At 31.2% G+C, this 15603-nt stretch overlaps 1 protein-coding gene across 1 annotated transcript; it reads left to right on the top strand.

The window, feature by feature from the left end:
• The first annotated feature begins 1910 nt into the window (after positions 1-1910).
• LOC129959793 (uncharacterized) lies at positions 1911-3605 on the top strand. The gene has a single exon (XM_056072685.1). The coding sequence runs from the start codon at positions 1911-1913 to the stop codon at positions 3603-3605; it is 1695 nt and encodes a 564-aa protein (XP_055928660.1).
• Positions 3606-15603: the final 11998 nt, after the last annotated feature.

Raw genomic sequence — 15603 nt, 5'->3', positions numbered from 1 at the left:
AAGGACTCAATAGTGTATCAAACCAAACTGGATAACTTCTCAAGATTAAACAAAACCTAGAACAGATTAAAGAAGAGTATTTCGTCACAGCCGAGGATTCCGAATTACAAGAATTGGAAGATTCGGTAGAAGAATTAGAAGAAGAGTGCGAAAGACTAGAGGTAAGCCTTAAGAAATTATTAGCCCCTAATAATGAACTTTTATCTGCTTCGAACTGTAATTCTCATTCTAATGAAGCATCAAGCAAAACAGAAAGCATTAGTTTCAGACTGCCTGAAATTCCGCTGCCTAAGTTTTCTGGTCTTTACCAAGACTGGCAGAATTTTAAAATTCAATTTGAAAATATCATTGACAATAATGATAAATTAACTGAAAATCAAAAATTATATTATTTAAAATCAACTCTTAGCGGTGCAGCCGCAGAAATAGTGACAATAGAAGAGACCTATGCCAGTTTGAAAAATGCTCTGAAAGAACGTTTTGATAATAAACGCTTATGCGTTCAAAGTCATTTCAATGACATTTTAGCTTTAGAAATCCATGCATCCGATTCGGCAAACGGTTTACGAGCTTTTTTGGACAATTGTATTAAACATGTTCGAGCTCTTAAAATTATGGGTTTAGAACTAAACTCTTTTTCTGAAGCATTATTGATTAATATTTTGATGAAAAAACTAGATAGAGAATCAAGAAGACAATTTGAACTTTCTTTGGTATCATCTAATTTACCTACATGGTGCGAATTCATTGAATTTTTAGAGAAAAGGTGTCTTGTCCTTGAAAACATTCAAGGAAGTATTACCGCAAAATCAAAACCGCAACAAGAATCATATAAAAAATCACATTCATTTTTTGTAGGAAATGATTCAAAGAAAGCGTGTATCACATGTAATAAGCCTTTACACCCTTTATTTAAATGTGAAGCATTTTTAAAATTAAATCCTGTGTCTAGATTGAATATGATCAAAAATACGCATTGTACTAATTGTTTATCGGATTCTCATAAAACGAATCATTGCCGCAGCAATAATCGTTGTAAGATCTGTTCTGGCTTTCATAATAGCCTTCTTCACATTGATTCTTCTATAAGAAATAAAAAACAGCAACAAACCTCAACCAATAAATCTAGTGATTATCAAAATACTTCAGACTCTAACTCAAAAGCTTTAGTTCAAACAGAAATATCTCCTTCTCTCTGTTCGCAAGATCAACGAAAAACAAAAAATGCAAATGCATCTATTTTGCCTACTATTATTGTTTATATTAAAAACGCTGCTGGTCAGAAAATACCTTTACGAGGCATCTGTGACACTGGGTCTCAGAATTCATTTATCACTACAGAAGTCGCAAATAAATTAGCACTTAAAAAATATAAAAATAATATAACGATTTCCGGTATCAATGGAAAAACAAGTCAGTTACATTCAAAAGTGTTAGCAGAGATTTCAAATAGCGATGAATCATACGTTACAATAGCTCAGTTGCTCGTCATTCCAAAAATTACTGAATGCATTCCTTCAATAAATAAAAAATTAGAAAAACAAAGTTTACCGGATGGATTCAATTTGGCTGATCCTATGCAAGGTCAAAGGGCAATTGATATATTACTTTCAGCTTCTTTCTTTTTTGATATATTAATGCCAGGGAAATATATTTCAGATAATCTGATTTTACTGAATTCGCGTTTCGGATTTATTGCTAGCTCTGCAAAGGAAGGAGAGTCAGAATTTAATCATAAATTCTGTGGTCTTGTTACGGAGAATGATAACTTAGAAAAAATAATGGAACGATTTTGGCAAATCGAAACATTACATGAAAATCAATTTTCTTTAAGTGAAGATTTAATTTATTGTGAGAAACATTTCAAGCAAACATACAAACGCAATGAGGAAGGTAGATATATTGTGGAAATGCCAATAAAGGAGAATCCCCCTGTGTTAGGTGAATCAAAACAAATAGCGCGAAATCGTCTAGACAGTTTAATTAAAAGGCTAAACAAAAACCCGCAAATGAAAAGGCTCTATTCTGAATTCATTGAGGAATATGCCGCTCTTGGTCACATGGAAAGAGTAATGGAAGATGAATTACCAGAAACTAATTATTTTTTACCTCATCATGGAGTCTACCGGGAAGGATCTACAAGCACCCCTCTAAGAGTAGTCTTCAATGCTAGCTCCCCTAGCTCTAATGGAGTTTCATTAAATGATTTATTGGGTAAAGGTGATGTTGTTGAGGACATTTTTGAATTAATATTAAGGTTCAGGACACACAAGTTTGCCTTTACATTTGACATTCAAAAGATGTTTCGTCAGATTTTAGTTGTGCCACATCAAAGAGACTATTTACGAATTTTATGGTTTGATGAAAACTCTCATCAAGAAGTAACATTTAGATTAAAAACTGTGACATATGGCACTTCATGTGCACCTCATCTTGCCATACGCACCATTAAACAATTAGCTTTAGATGAAGCGTCGGACTTTCCGTTAGCATCGGAAATGGTTTTACGCGACCTTTACATGGATGATGGGATTACAGGTGCCCCGGATATCCAAACTGCTCAAATTCTACAACAACAGCTGATAAAAATGTTCTCAAGAGCAGGAATGTCTTTACATAAATGGACTTCAAACTCACAGGAACTTTTAAATAGTTTTCCAACTTCTAATCCTGAAAACACTTTTCCCATAGATGAGCAGGTCTCAAAGGCTCTTGGCATGCATTGGAAGCCTTTCGAGGATTTATTCATATTCACAGTCAAGTATGAAAATGAATCTATGCTCACGAAACGAACAGTTCTCTCAATCATTGCAAGACTCTACGACCCCTTGGGTCTGCTGGGACCAGTTATCTCTAAAATGAAGATTTTTCTCCAAAAATTGTGGTTGCAAAAACTTACATTTGACGACCCTCTTCCTCCAGCCATTGGTAAAGAGTGGAGTCATTTAGTTCAATCCCTTAGGGCTCTTGAGCTGGTAAAAATCCCAAGATGGATTTTAAATGAAAATCCTGTAAAATTAATTCTTCATTGTTTCTCAGACGCCAGTGAAGCCGCATATGGAGCAGTTATTTATCTACAGTGCATCAGTGCCAATGATATAGTCACATCTAGACTTGTATGCAGCAAATCTCGAGTCTCCCCATTAAAGACTGTCTCCATTCCCAGATTGGAACTTTGTGGATGTCTTCTCGCCGCTCAACTAAAGGCCAAGGTTGAAAAAGCTTTACATCTACAAATTGATAGCGCAGTGATGTACACAGATTCTACTATTTCCCTAGCCTGGATTCAAACACCACCACATCGTCTCAAGACATTTGTTGCAAATAGAGTGGGGAAAATACAACAACTGACGCAGAACAACAAATGGCAGCATGTTTCCTCCACTTTAAACCCCGCAGATGTGATATCAAGAGGACTAGTTCCAGAACAACTGATTGACAACTATTTATGGTGGAATGGACCAACTTTCCTTCAAGAATTACCTGTTTCTGTGAACTCTGCTGACCAACAAATGATTGATGCATCTCAGAATTCAATTTTTATTGGAACTCAAGGGCAATACCACTCACACCTTAATGACTTTAAATTCAGATTTCCTTACTAACTTTTTCAAAATTAGTAATAAGTATAACAAATTAATACGTGTTTTCAGTTTTCTCCTCAGATTTTTAGGAAACTGCAGAAACAAGAAGATGAAGGGTTCACTCTCCTCAAAGGAAATCGAGGAAGCAGAATTTAAATTAATTTCCCTTTTACAACAAAATGTTCTTGCTGATGACTTCAAAAACTTAGCAAGTGGTAAACAGGTAAACCCTTCTAGCAAATTAAAAGGTTTATCACCTTTTTTAGATGAAGGTTCTAATGTAATTAGAGTAGGAGGCAGACTTAGAAATGCCGACATACCATTTCAGGTAAAATTTCCTATTATCTTACCTAAAACTCATATCCTTACTAAATTAATTATGCAAAGTATTCATCTTAAAAATTGTCATATTGGAGCCCAAACTTTACTTCATTTAACTAGACAGATGTATTGGCCCATTGGGGGCAGAGATATAGCTCGCAGAATTGTTCATAACTGTATTACTTGTTCCCGATATAATCCTCACCTGTCTATTCAAAAAATGGGTGATTTACCCGCAGAACGTTGTAATCCTTCGTTACCATTCAATATTACTGGAGTAGATTTCTGTGGTCCGTTTTTTATTAAAAATAAGTTTCAAAGAAAAGGACCTCTTCAAAAAATTTATGTCTCAATTTTTGTATGTTTTGTAACGAGAGCAGTACATTTTGAAATTGTTTCAGACTTAACATCAGATTCTTTCATAGCTGCCCTAAAAAGATTTATGTCAAGAAGAGGCAGAATTTCTACTATTTTTACAGACAATGGTCGTAATTTTGTAGGTGCCCATAATGAGTTGAAAAGACTATACAAGATAGTTAGTAATCCAGATAATGTGCTGGCAGATTATTTAAGCCCAGAAAAAATTAATTGGAATTTCATTCCCCCCTTATCGGCTCACTTCGGTGGCATTTGGGAGGGAGGAGTTAAGTCCTTTAAATTTCATTTCTTAAGAGCAGTAGGCAACTTAAAATTGACTTATGAAGAATTCCTAACGGTAGCAAATCAAATAGAAGGAATTTTAAATTCTCGACCTTTAACACCGCTTTCCTCAGATCCAAATGGCTTGCAAGCTTTAACCCCCGCACATTTTTTAGTTGGTAGACCTATTTCCGCAATTGTTGAACCAAATTTAACAGATTTTTCTGATAATGCCTTGAAACGTTGGCAAAGGGTAACTAAAATAACCCAATATATTTGGTTTAGATGGCATAGAGATTACCTTAATCATTTACAGCAAAAGTCAAAATGGTACTTTCAAAAGGACAACATTAGTGTCGGTACCATGGTCAAAGACGACAATGTCCCTCTTAATTCTTGGTTGTTAGGACGTGTTGTTAAGGTTTTTCATGGTAAAGATAATATTATTCGAGTGTGCCTTGTTAAAACAGCCAAAGGGACTTATAAACGCCCAATTACGAAATTAGCCATATTGCCAATTGAAACCTAAATGTTCATTTATTTTGTGTTTATTGTATTGTATTTTGCATACTTATATATCTAGTATTTTGAATTTAGTTATTCTGTAGTATTTAGTGTCTTCATTGTATTTTAATGTGTATTTGAACTTTATGTATATATTCTATCATACTGAATTTTGCATTTGTTAATTTAACTTTCAATTTAAGATTTATTGTATTTCTATATGTATTGTGTGCAACGTCTTTGTACTTTTGAGAGACATTGCACGGTCGGGCGGTATGTTCACGCGAATGTCACTTAACGCCAAATTTGGCAATGTTAAAATTACGGCAACCCCTTTACCCGCCCTTCCGGTCGAGTCTTTCAGGGGTTCATTAGAACGTTACCCGCATCGGCTCCCCAGCTCCCGCAGAAGCTGTAAACAACTTCAGTTTGTAAGGCTTAACAAGCCAACCGCAATGCAATACCGCAATCAGCCATGTATTATATGATCTACTCACCGTAAAAGGAGTGTATATAGTGTAAATAAAGAAGTTTAAGCAAAAGTACAGTCCACTGCTCACTTCGAATCACCAACAGCTATTGTACAAAAGCAAATTAAAACCGACTGAAATGAGATTAGAGACTGGTGTGGCTCGGAGCAACCTGCAGAGACAAATATTTCATTTTGATCGCTAATCTTTGATACGATATTTCAAAACATAGCACGTATTTAAAATTAAAGTACAGTTGTTCTCATTATCACAATTCCAATATATTTTACTTGCATCGGTTCGATCAAATTATTGAAGTTTACAATGAATATGAAAGGACTAAAAAAGTTGATACTTTAATAATAAACTGTTCTAACCTTTAATTAAATAAGAAACTACGAAGTTCTGGCCTTCTTTGCTTTTTAATTGCATGAATAAGGAACTTCGAAATGACACTATGGATGTTACTGAAAGAGTTTTCACCTTTATAAGTATATACAGAGAAAAAAAATTTTGATACAGCCTTGATTTACTTCCTCGAGTCTATAGTTATAAGTTAATATTCAAGACAAGGAGAAGTGGGATTACACAGAAAAAGAAAATTGATTATGAATCCATGGAAGAACATATGCCAAATAAAAAATTAACCTCTAGAGTGATTTTTTTTAATCAAGTGCTGGATAAAGCTGTATTTGAACAATAGAAAAAGTAACAGAATATATTTGAATTTTGTGGAGAATCTGCATTCACGAGGGTCGTACTAGAACAGAAAAATTAAAAAAATATCGTCGACTCGATTTGAAGAATTTATATTAGGTGCTTGCATGTATTTTAATCAGCGACATCTATTATCAAACATGCAAAACATCTATATAAATGACAATGGATTTGGGTTTCACCAATTTTCTATTACTTTACTGTTACCATTTTGAAAAATTTTCGTTTAGTATTATTGAGTTATTCAGTGTATAAAGACCTCAATCACGAAACGTTCCAAATTGTATTTTCGACATTCATTGTTTTTTTTTTTTTTGTTGTTTGTTTGATTAGAATACATCTGTTGTAGAAGCCCATCAAACATTTTTAAAAACTTATGGGGATGCTGCTCCGTCATATTCCAGTTGTCGGTTTTGGTTTCAAAGATTTCAGAGTGGTGATTTCGATTCAATTTTGGATGACAAAGAACATGAATGACAAATAACGACCTGGAGAATCAAAAAAATTCGAAGACAAACAATAGCAAGACTTATTGGACGAAAAAGGTAAAAAGTTGAGGAAAATGATGAAAAATATTTTGATTGATATATATATTGTACCAATTTTTCAAAATAAATTTTATTTAAAGTGAAAAAAATGATCAAAATACATGCAAGCACCTAATAATTTGTGAAAAAAAAATGAAGACACTAAAACCATTTTCCTATTAGAGATTGAAATTACATGATAATACTCAAATTCATTACTTTCAACAAGAGACTGAATTCATTTATTGACCTTTAAATTGTTTTAACGACACAAGTGCTAGAGCAATGTGGAAAAGTGATTTTTAGAAACTGAATTTGGACAAAATTAAGATTATCAAGGACATTACAGATTACGCCCATTGCATCTGAATTTAACGAGGTTTAAAAAAAAAAATTTAAAAAGCTTTGCAGAGAAAAAATGTCAAAAAAAATTCTCCAAATAAAAGACAATAATGATTCGAGTCATGTTCGGTTTATGAATATTGAATGATTTTTAGAAGCCCGAATCGGCAAATGAAATAAGTATTCTCCGACACAAAAAATCATTCCTCGTTTTCCATGTGTAAAAGTGTAATGAGAATTACTTAATCGCGCAATAAACGTAACATTTGGGAGTTCTCTAAATAATTCAGAATTACACAAAAAGAGGTCGATAGTGTGATGACCCTGCGGGCTAGTCGAAGAGATTTTTTGCTAAGCAATTTCGCGTTTTGCACTGAACTGTTTTATTTCACAATTCAATACTTGCTGCTCAGCACAAATATTTTTGTATATGCATTCTCCATTATACCTACTGGGTATTCAAACACATTATTTACACATGGTAGCTAAAATTTCAGATTTAAATTAAAATTGAAAGTATGGTTTATAAAAAATAACTCTTACTCTAAAACTGATTTATCTCGTATAACAAATACCGAAATATTATAAATATTCAACTTGCCTAAAATAATTTTATTTTTCTAAAGTGACTTTATGTTTCGTAAGTTTCTGTGATTATGTTTTCCACTGAAATATAATCTTTGAAGAAAATTTGCAATTAGAAATTAAGATTCAATGAGCTAAAGTACGGTTTTTGATAACTTATATTCTAGATAAAAAATTTTGATTGATATTTTATTGTTAAAAAGATTCAATGTTACTCTAACTACCTAACAGTATAAGAATCTGATGCCTTCTTTATAATTAAACTAGCAAAAATAAGGAATATAATTTATTTCTAAATGGATACAACCAGTAGTAGATATAAAGTAGCAACTGATTAAAAAAAGAATCAGTTTAATATTGAAGAGATCTCGGGAATTTGATAATGTTTAGGAAATATTCACTATATTTTGTAATTTTTCTGTTTCAACTCTTCTGTAATCATTTTAACTGCATCTTTTTAGATTAACTGTTGAAAAGTAATTCAGAGTGAAATATGTATAAACGTGAAGCCTTTTGTATCGGAAAATTCTCTATAGAGAAGAAATTAAGGCAAGGTCTCATAAATTTGTTTCATCACGAGAGGGTAAAACGACACGAGTGATTCCACAGCGAAACAATACTGAACATTTTTTTTTAAATCTTTAATTATTCAGCTGACTTTGTTTAAATTTGGCATGTCGATTTTGAAACTGCAATTATTTATCTGCGTGCTGTTGTAATTGCCGGAATGGAGAAGATATTGACAGAAATCTCAGTGCCTCGTATAGTGAAGAGTGAATTATATCTCATTTGGCCAAACGAAGATCTTATAAAAGTAACTGCTTTTTTGTATTGTGAAAAATCAGAGCCTTACTAGATATTTCGATTACCCGAGTCTGCTATTGTCTGTTCACTCACAGTCTTTTTCAGATGAGTAGTAGCAGTATCTCAAGAACGGTTTTGTTTTATTTCTTTCTCCTGATGCACATGAATACGTGGATGACGTACGTGGCAGTCGGGATGCAGATTTTGTAACAAAAGATGAATTTGTTCATAACGGATTTGATCATTTTGATTGGAATTTCTTGACAGGTGAATTAAAAAAAAAAAAAACTTAAGATATCCTAACATTAAGATTGTTTTTAAAAAACTGCTTGAACAAGATGGAAACATACATACCAACTGGAGAAATTTAATTTCCGTAATATTTAAGTAATGTAAATTTTTATAACATCTGAAGTTCAGTGGAAGAATGGGGAATTCCAAAGTATAATGCAAATGAATAGTGGCTGCTCATTGATATCGTAATACGGAGCTTAAATATCTTTATAAGCAATTGTTATTGGTCAGTCTCAACAGGCTCTGATGTAAGCAGAATCCTTGACTACAACATGAGCAACATTTAAGTACATTTTCGACTTGGCAATCTTGATATCTTCAGAGGAAATTTTTCCGTCAGTTACATTGAAGGAAAGCTATTTCAACGAAATTCGAAGTTCATGAAAGAACGGAATAAGGGTAAGCGGGCTGACTGATTATTGCTGAACATTTGGTGGGAACATACACTGATTAAACACTCAAGAAAAACTTAAAGCCCAAATTTTATATTAATTTCTTAAAAATGCACACAGTTTCATAGATCTTAATAATAAAACCTTTGCGCGAACTAAAAGATTGTAAACGAAATATATTCAGCTAAATCACTTTTGCCGTTTAACATTCTAAGCATATATGTTTTACGAGGGGTAAAGAAGGTAATCTGTATCGTAAATAATTTCTATGACAGAAAAACTGGTCATGTTGAGATACACAATCGCAAAACTAGTAAAAAACTATCAGATATAAGTCAACCAAAATAGTGTTCTCCAGTGTTGTCAATTATGTTTTATTTTCATTATGATTATGTGGAACTAATAAAAGAAATAATCTTTAATAAATATTTTTATTAAACAAAAAACTATTTCTAATAGAGTCTTCTAAATATAAAATCAAAACGTCGATAACATCGGAATATTTATCTACTATTGAAATAATGACCAAAATGATTACTACTAATTTTTAAATTTATCTTGTTACGCTGAATATAAAGATAAAAAGTTACTTGCACTGGAAAAACCGCAACCACTAAGTATTATAATTTATATATAATATTATAGTTTTTTAATCGAATATATAATGATAATTCAAGGAATTGAAAGTTTTATTCATACAAGTAGGTAACAAAATAATACCATCACCTGAGTAAAAAAGAAAGGTCTTTTTTAATAGGAGGTTGGACCACCTGTTAACTAAATTACAAATTATATGCAATGTGGCTGAAGACATAGAAGTAGTTAAAGAATCCGGAACCATTCCTAATGTAGAGCTATCTCTAATTCTGGTTAATTTGGTAGGGATCGCGCAAATATGAGATAGAATCAATTGATCGAACTGGTGTCCTCTCTTTAAGCTCCAATGCCACACTAACGGGCAGGCTTTGGCCTTGACGGATTAGGAGTACTGGCCCGTTTATGCAGCAGTTCTTAAGTGGAGCGATTTTTGAGCGGAAATTCATAGTATAGAGCAAGTGCTCGAGTTTATAAATGTCTCAATTATTCCGATTGAAATACGGGACTTAGGAATATATATAAGAACCAAATTAGAAACAAATATTAAGTTAAATGCGAAAATGGAACCAAAAAGATGAATCATGCCTGATGACTTTTTCAAGGCAGGGAATTTTAGCAGGGAAATCCCTCAGGCAGGGGATTTTTTCTGTGAGGGGTGTCACTTTCGTCCAAAATATTAATCCTTCGTGAACTGAAAATCCCAAAAAATTGAGGTTTTGGAGATAAGAATTAGAGTCATAAAATCAGAGGCAGTTAATTACATAATAATAAGCAAAATATAATTTCAAAAATTTTAATAATTAATATAAACTCATCCAAAAAGATAATCAACATGCAAATGAAACACTTATATTTTTGAATACTAATAGCATTTTCGGTTATTCTGTCAACTTTTAAGTGCATTGCTAAAATCGAATTGTAAAACTGAAAATCAGAGTATTGAAACAAATGTTACATAAATGACAATTACTGATAAACAATCTTTATTTTAAAAATGAAATAATTCTACAAAAATATCTCAAATTTTGCGCTAATTTAAATTCTTTATACAAATTGAACGGAATTTTACAATGAGGAACCAATCACCAACATTTTGAATTTTGGTTTCATTAGTGGTATGCTTTGTTTTGTGTCGGTGCAGTTTGCAACATAAAATTAATACTTTTCTTGACAAATGATACTGAAAATTTAGCAATTAAATTTGAAGGGGAAAAAATGGAATAAATGTATAATTTTCGGCCATATTTTTCATTATTTTATTCTAAGGGCGTATTTCAAATCATGCAATTGGGTGTTGGTTCCTTTGAGCATAACCGAATCACAATGAATTTAGAAGGGAAATGCAACAGTAAAACATACAGTTGTAAAACTTTGAGATGCACATTTGATTATTAAGAATATGAATCTTGAATTTGAAAAAAATAATAACATACCCAACAAAATAGGAAAAAATACAGAAATATTTCGTAAAAACTTCATCTTGGAGCAAAGATATAATTTCCTATTTTGAAATTTTAAAAAATGCAATTCTGCGTTTTCTGATAGAAATGTTGCTCTTAACCTTCATTATTATATTACTACCGGTACTAAAACGTCTTACGGCAAGAGTAATTTTGCCTCGTATGGCTGAATATTTTCAGTAAGAATTTCAAGGTTTGGAAAATATTGGAATACATATTTCACCACATAAGAGGATCATCTTCATTATTAATATCTGGCAATTATCGATATTTATTTTACACATTTTCCTTTAAGGTTAAGATTTTCTTTTTATGTTTTTATTTATATTTTCCTGGACCTGTTCGAAGGATTTTAACTTTAATCATCTGAATCCACACCTGCCATTGTCAATTGTTCAACTTCTTGTCTCACTATTGATCCTTTGATGAATTCTTTAAATGAATCTTAACAATTCAAAAAAAATACTTATAATAAAATTTAACTTAAAAACTTTTCATATTCCTCCTACAATGGATTCATAAATTGTGCTTTAAAATCCAACTACGATAAACAATATCTAACAATTTTTTCAGCTGAATTACAACTTGTTTAAACTGAGGCGAACAACCCAAAGCTCATTTTATGCAAATGTTCTTATTGTGACTAAAACAAGTCACATGTTTAATTTGAAGAATGTTTATAGCGTTTTTTATATTCGAGGCATTATCTGTTGTGCATGTTACAATTTGTTGTAGTACATGTTTTTCGGAATCCGAAAAAAAAAATTCTTACCACTTAAGTTGTTTTATGCTGTATGATTATCCTGATATAAAAAAAAACCCGTCCTAAGCATGCAAATAACAACTTTCTTTGTTCGTTAATAAAAGTTGGCTGGTGCTACTACGGAAATCCTATTGTCACCCATCAGAGTTACCTGGCGTTCTTCTTGAGGAAGTTGCACTTCATCCTTTCTTTTAGATTGGTGTAATGTTTTGGGAGTGCTGTTTAGGAAAATATTTTTGTCCTGGTAAAACATATTTCGGATTCATTGCTTTTAACGTATAATAAATGATTTATTATTTACTGTGTGATAAGGCTGCAATGAAATTGTAATGAATTTCGTCATTCTATCTGCGATCTTCTGGTTGCCTACAATATTTGAAGGTTGATAATCTTACAACGTCTCCTGCTTGAATTTTATTACAGGTTTATCTAATGTTGAAATAGGTTCATTGAATATTTAAAAAATTACTACGAATGACAACAAAGGAAAATTGAGAAGAGAGCTTCATTGGTAGCCTAGAATATCAACACAAAGATTACAAATTCCTATTTCAGCATTAAAATTGTTTTAAAAATTTATGACGATAAAAGTTTTTGAACGCCTTTAAAAATCTAAAGAAAACAAGATTTTGGGAGAGGTAAAAACGGATTCTCTTTTAACCCTTTCTAGGGCCGTGGGAAGTATGCTTCCCACCAAATTTATCAATCTTTGTAGGAAATTATGTAGATTGGCATAAGTTCTGAAATTTTTTTTTAGAAAGGCAGAAACTTGGATGCTTTAGTTCTTTATCTTCACAAAATGATGTGTCTTTATTTGTTACTTAATTATTAATTAACAAAATTAATTAATTAATCAAATTAAATTTATCTAATAAGTTAAAAGAGCCCCTTTTCTTATTCTGATTTCAAGCCTAAAAATATTTTAAGATAATATCACTATAAAAAAAAAAGCCCTTTAAAGGATTAAAACTACCTCGAATTTATGTAGTTGACAACAAAGGAAAATTGAGGAGAGACCTTCATTCGTAGCCTTGAATATCAACACAAAGATTACAAATTCCTATTTTAGTATTAAAATTGTTTTAAAAATTTATGACGTCAGTTGCCTTTAAGATTTTTCAACGTTTTTAAAATATTAATAAAACAAAGTTTTGGGATAGGGAAAAAATGAATCTCTTTTAAATCAAAATTTATCAATTTTTAAAATGCATAACAATATTTAGAGTTATCGAAACGAATTAGTAAAAAAAGTACTTCTTTTGTAAAAAGTAGCATTCAAATTCTAAGTTGAGCATATCTTTTTTGAATCTCCGATTTAAATAAAATGAATGTTTTGATAGCAATAGCATCTTTTAATCATATAAATGCTATAAAGTGTGATTAATATTAAACAAACATTTAATATCTGTTGGTGAAAATACACTTTGAGCTCAGTTATTTGTGTGCACTTCATGCCTAATTTATAAAACAATTTAAAAACTTAATTTTTATTATTTTATTTTTCAAAAGAAATTTCGCCTGTTAAAAATTAATAGAATTAGAAAATTGCTTAAATTGTAAATATATCTAATAATGAAAGTACATTTCTTACTACGCAATTTAAATAGTAACTTCCTTATTACACTTACACAGCAATTAATAGCTTGGAAGCTTCAGTTCATGAAGCAGAGAAAATGTATATGAAAATCCATGCCTAAAGAAATATTTTAATACATTTAAATATGACAGGTTTCTATAGAAACCTTGACCAAAATTATGGAGAAAACAACAAAGATATCCACGTTACCATAAACAGTAAATTTCTTCTAAGTCAAATGTTCGATTCTTCTACATATAATCTTTGTTTAATCTTTTCCAAGCCATTATATGAATCTCGAGAAGATAAAAGTCAACAACAATAAATATTCAAATACTCATTAAATTCTATCCATAAACATATCCATTTTTGGAAGATAGAAATGCACCAGTAATAAAAGTTCGTGTAAATACCTATTAAACATCGAAAATGAAAATTGAGAACATCCGCTTATGGGATCGAGATTTATCATCATGACATCGATAAACTTTTTTTTTTCAAAAATATCGAATATATATATATATCGAATATATATATATATATATATATATATATATATATATATATATATAGAAATATATGGAATATAAATATAGAATGAATAAATAACTCGGAAATACCGATTCCCCCCCCCCACACACACACACTATATCGAGAATCGACAAAGGCCTAGTCGAATCGTCTTTTCATTTACAATAAAGTAGCTATGCAAAAGGAACAGCTTGAAATAATTTACTTTGAAACAAAACCTGTTTTTCTATTTCACTTAAGATATTTTTAGTACACTGTTAATTGCATGCACTTAATACTACAAACGGTGTGTGACAGGAAAAACTAAGATCTTAATACAGTCAAACCTGTTTACGTGTGATCCTTTTCTATGCGATTTTTTAATGCGATATATGAATGTGAACAGTGTCGGCATCATAATACCGTTGTAATGCTTTCTATCAGTATATTATATATATATATACACACTCTTATACAATGTATATTGTATAGAATGTACGTACATATTGAGTCAGCCCATCCCAAGACGACGTGCATTTCGGACTACGTCAAGTAGTATTAAAATATGTGCATTTTGAAAATTTCTTCATATTTCAAATGAGAAATTAAATTTTTAAAGAAATGTTTACATGCACAATTTAATAGTTTATTTTGTTTGGAAAGCACTTTCTCCTTATTTCGTAAATGTTTGACATATTTTCTAAGTGAGAATTTTGTATGCAGACTCTCTCCACATCATAAAAAAATTTCAACATGCTGTTAAAAATTATTTGCTATAGATATTTATAAAGTTTCAAAATACTTTGTGTGCGGTTTCTTTTATGAGGTCCATATCTACCACACAAAACTAGGTTTGACTGTACTCAACAGAGGAATTAAATATCATTATCAAAAAATAAACATCAAAGCTCATCGGTGTTATATTTACATCGTTCTTAGTTTATTAACAAATATTTGCATTTAATTACAGAGGCTCATTTTTGGAAAAGAAAAAAGAGGCACTTTTGGTAAAAAAAATTAAATTATTTCAGAAAGGAATATACCTAACATATGCCGCAATTGGATTGAATGTGCCGTATTTTTGTCGCAATAAAGTTATCAAATAGGTTATTGAGAAGAAAAGAAAAGCAGAAGGAGGATGGCTATCCTTCTTTTACAAATGTTAAAGAATAATTTATGACATTCTCTAATTTTCGAAAATAGTCTCTAAAAACCGATCGAAAAGATTAATTACCGGACATATTTGCTCTCTATCCTTATTTCCACGATACCTGTTGATATTCGATCCCCCCCCCTATTTACTCGATAGGATTACTGTTGAAATATATTTCGGCCATATCAAATGAATTCTTGTTCTTTTCGTCCTTTACCTCATTGCAATTTTATTTTTAAAAATTAAAGCAATATGTATTAACAAAATATATTTAGTTGTAAAATGTTTCTTTGTTCAAGGATTTCCAGTTTTGAAAATAATTTTTGTATTAATAAGATAAATGTTTTCTATTATATAATCAGTTT

The sequence above is a fragment of the Argiope bruennichi genome, chromosome X2 (assembly GCF_947563725.1).
Source record: "Argiope bruennichi chromosome X2, qqArgBrue1.1, whole genome shotgun sequence".
In the NCBI taxonomy this organism is placed as follows: domain Eukaryota; kingdom Metazoa; phylum Arthropoda; class Arachnida; order Araneae; family Araneidae; genus Argiope; species Argiope bruennichi.
This window is presented reverse-complemented; position numbering and strand designations above follow the sequence as displayed.

Bases quoted from the DNA above. Each gene is read 5' to 3' on its own strand.
- LOC129959793 (XM_056072685.1), top strand. From the start codon at position 1,911: ATGCCAATAAAGGAGAATCCCCCTGTGTTAGGTGAATCAAAACAAATA.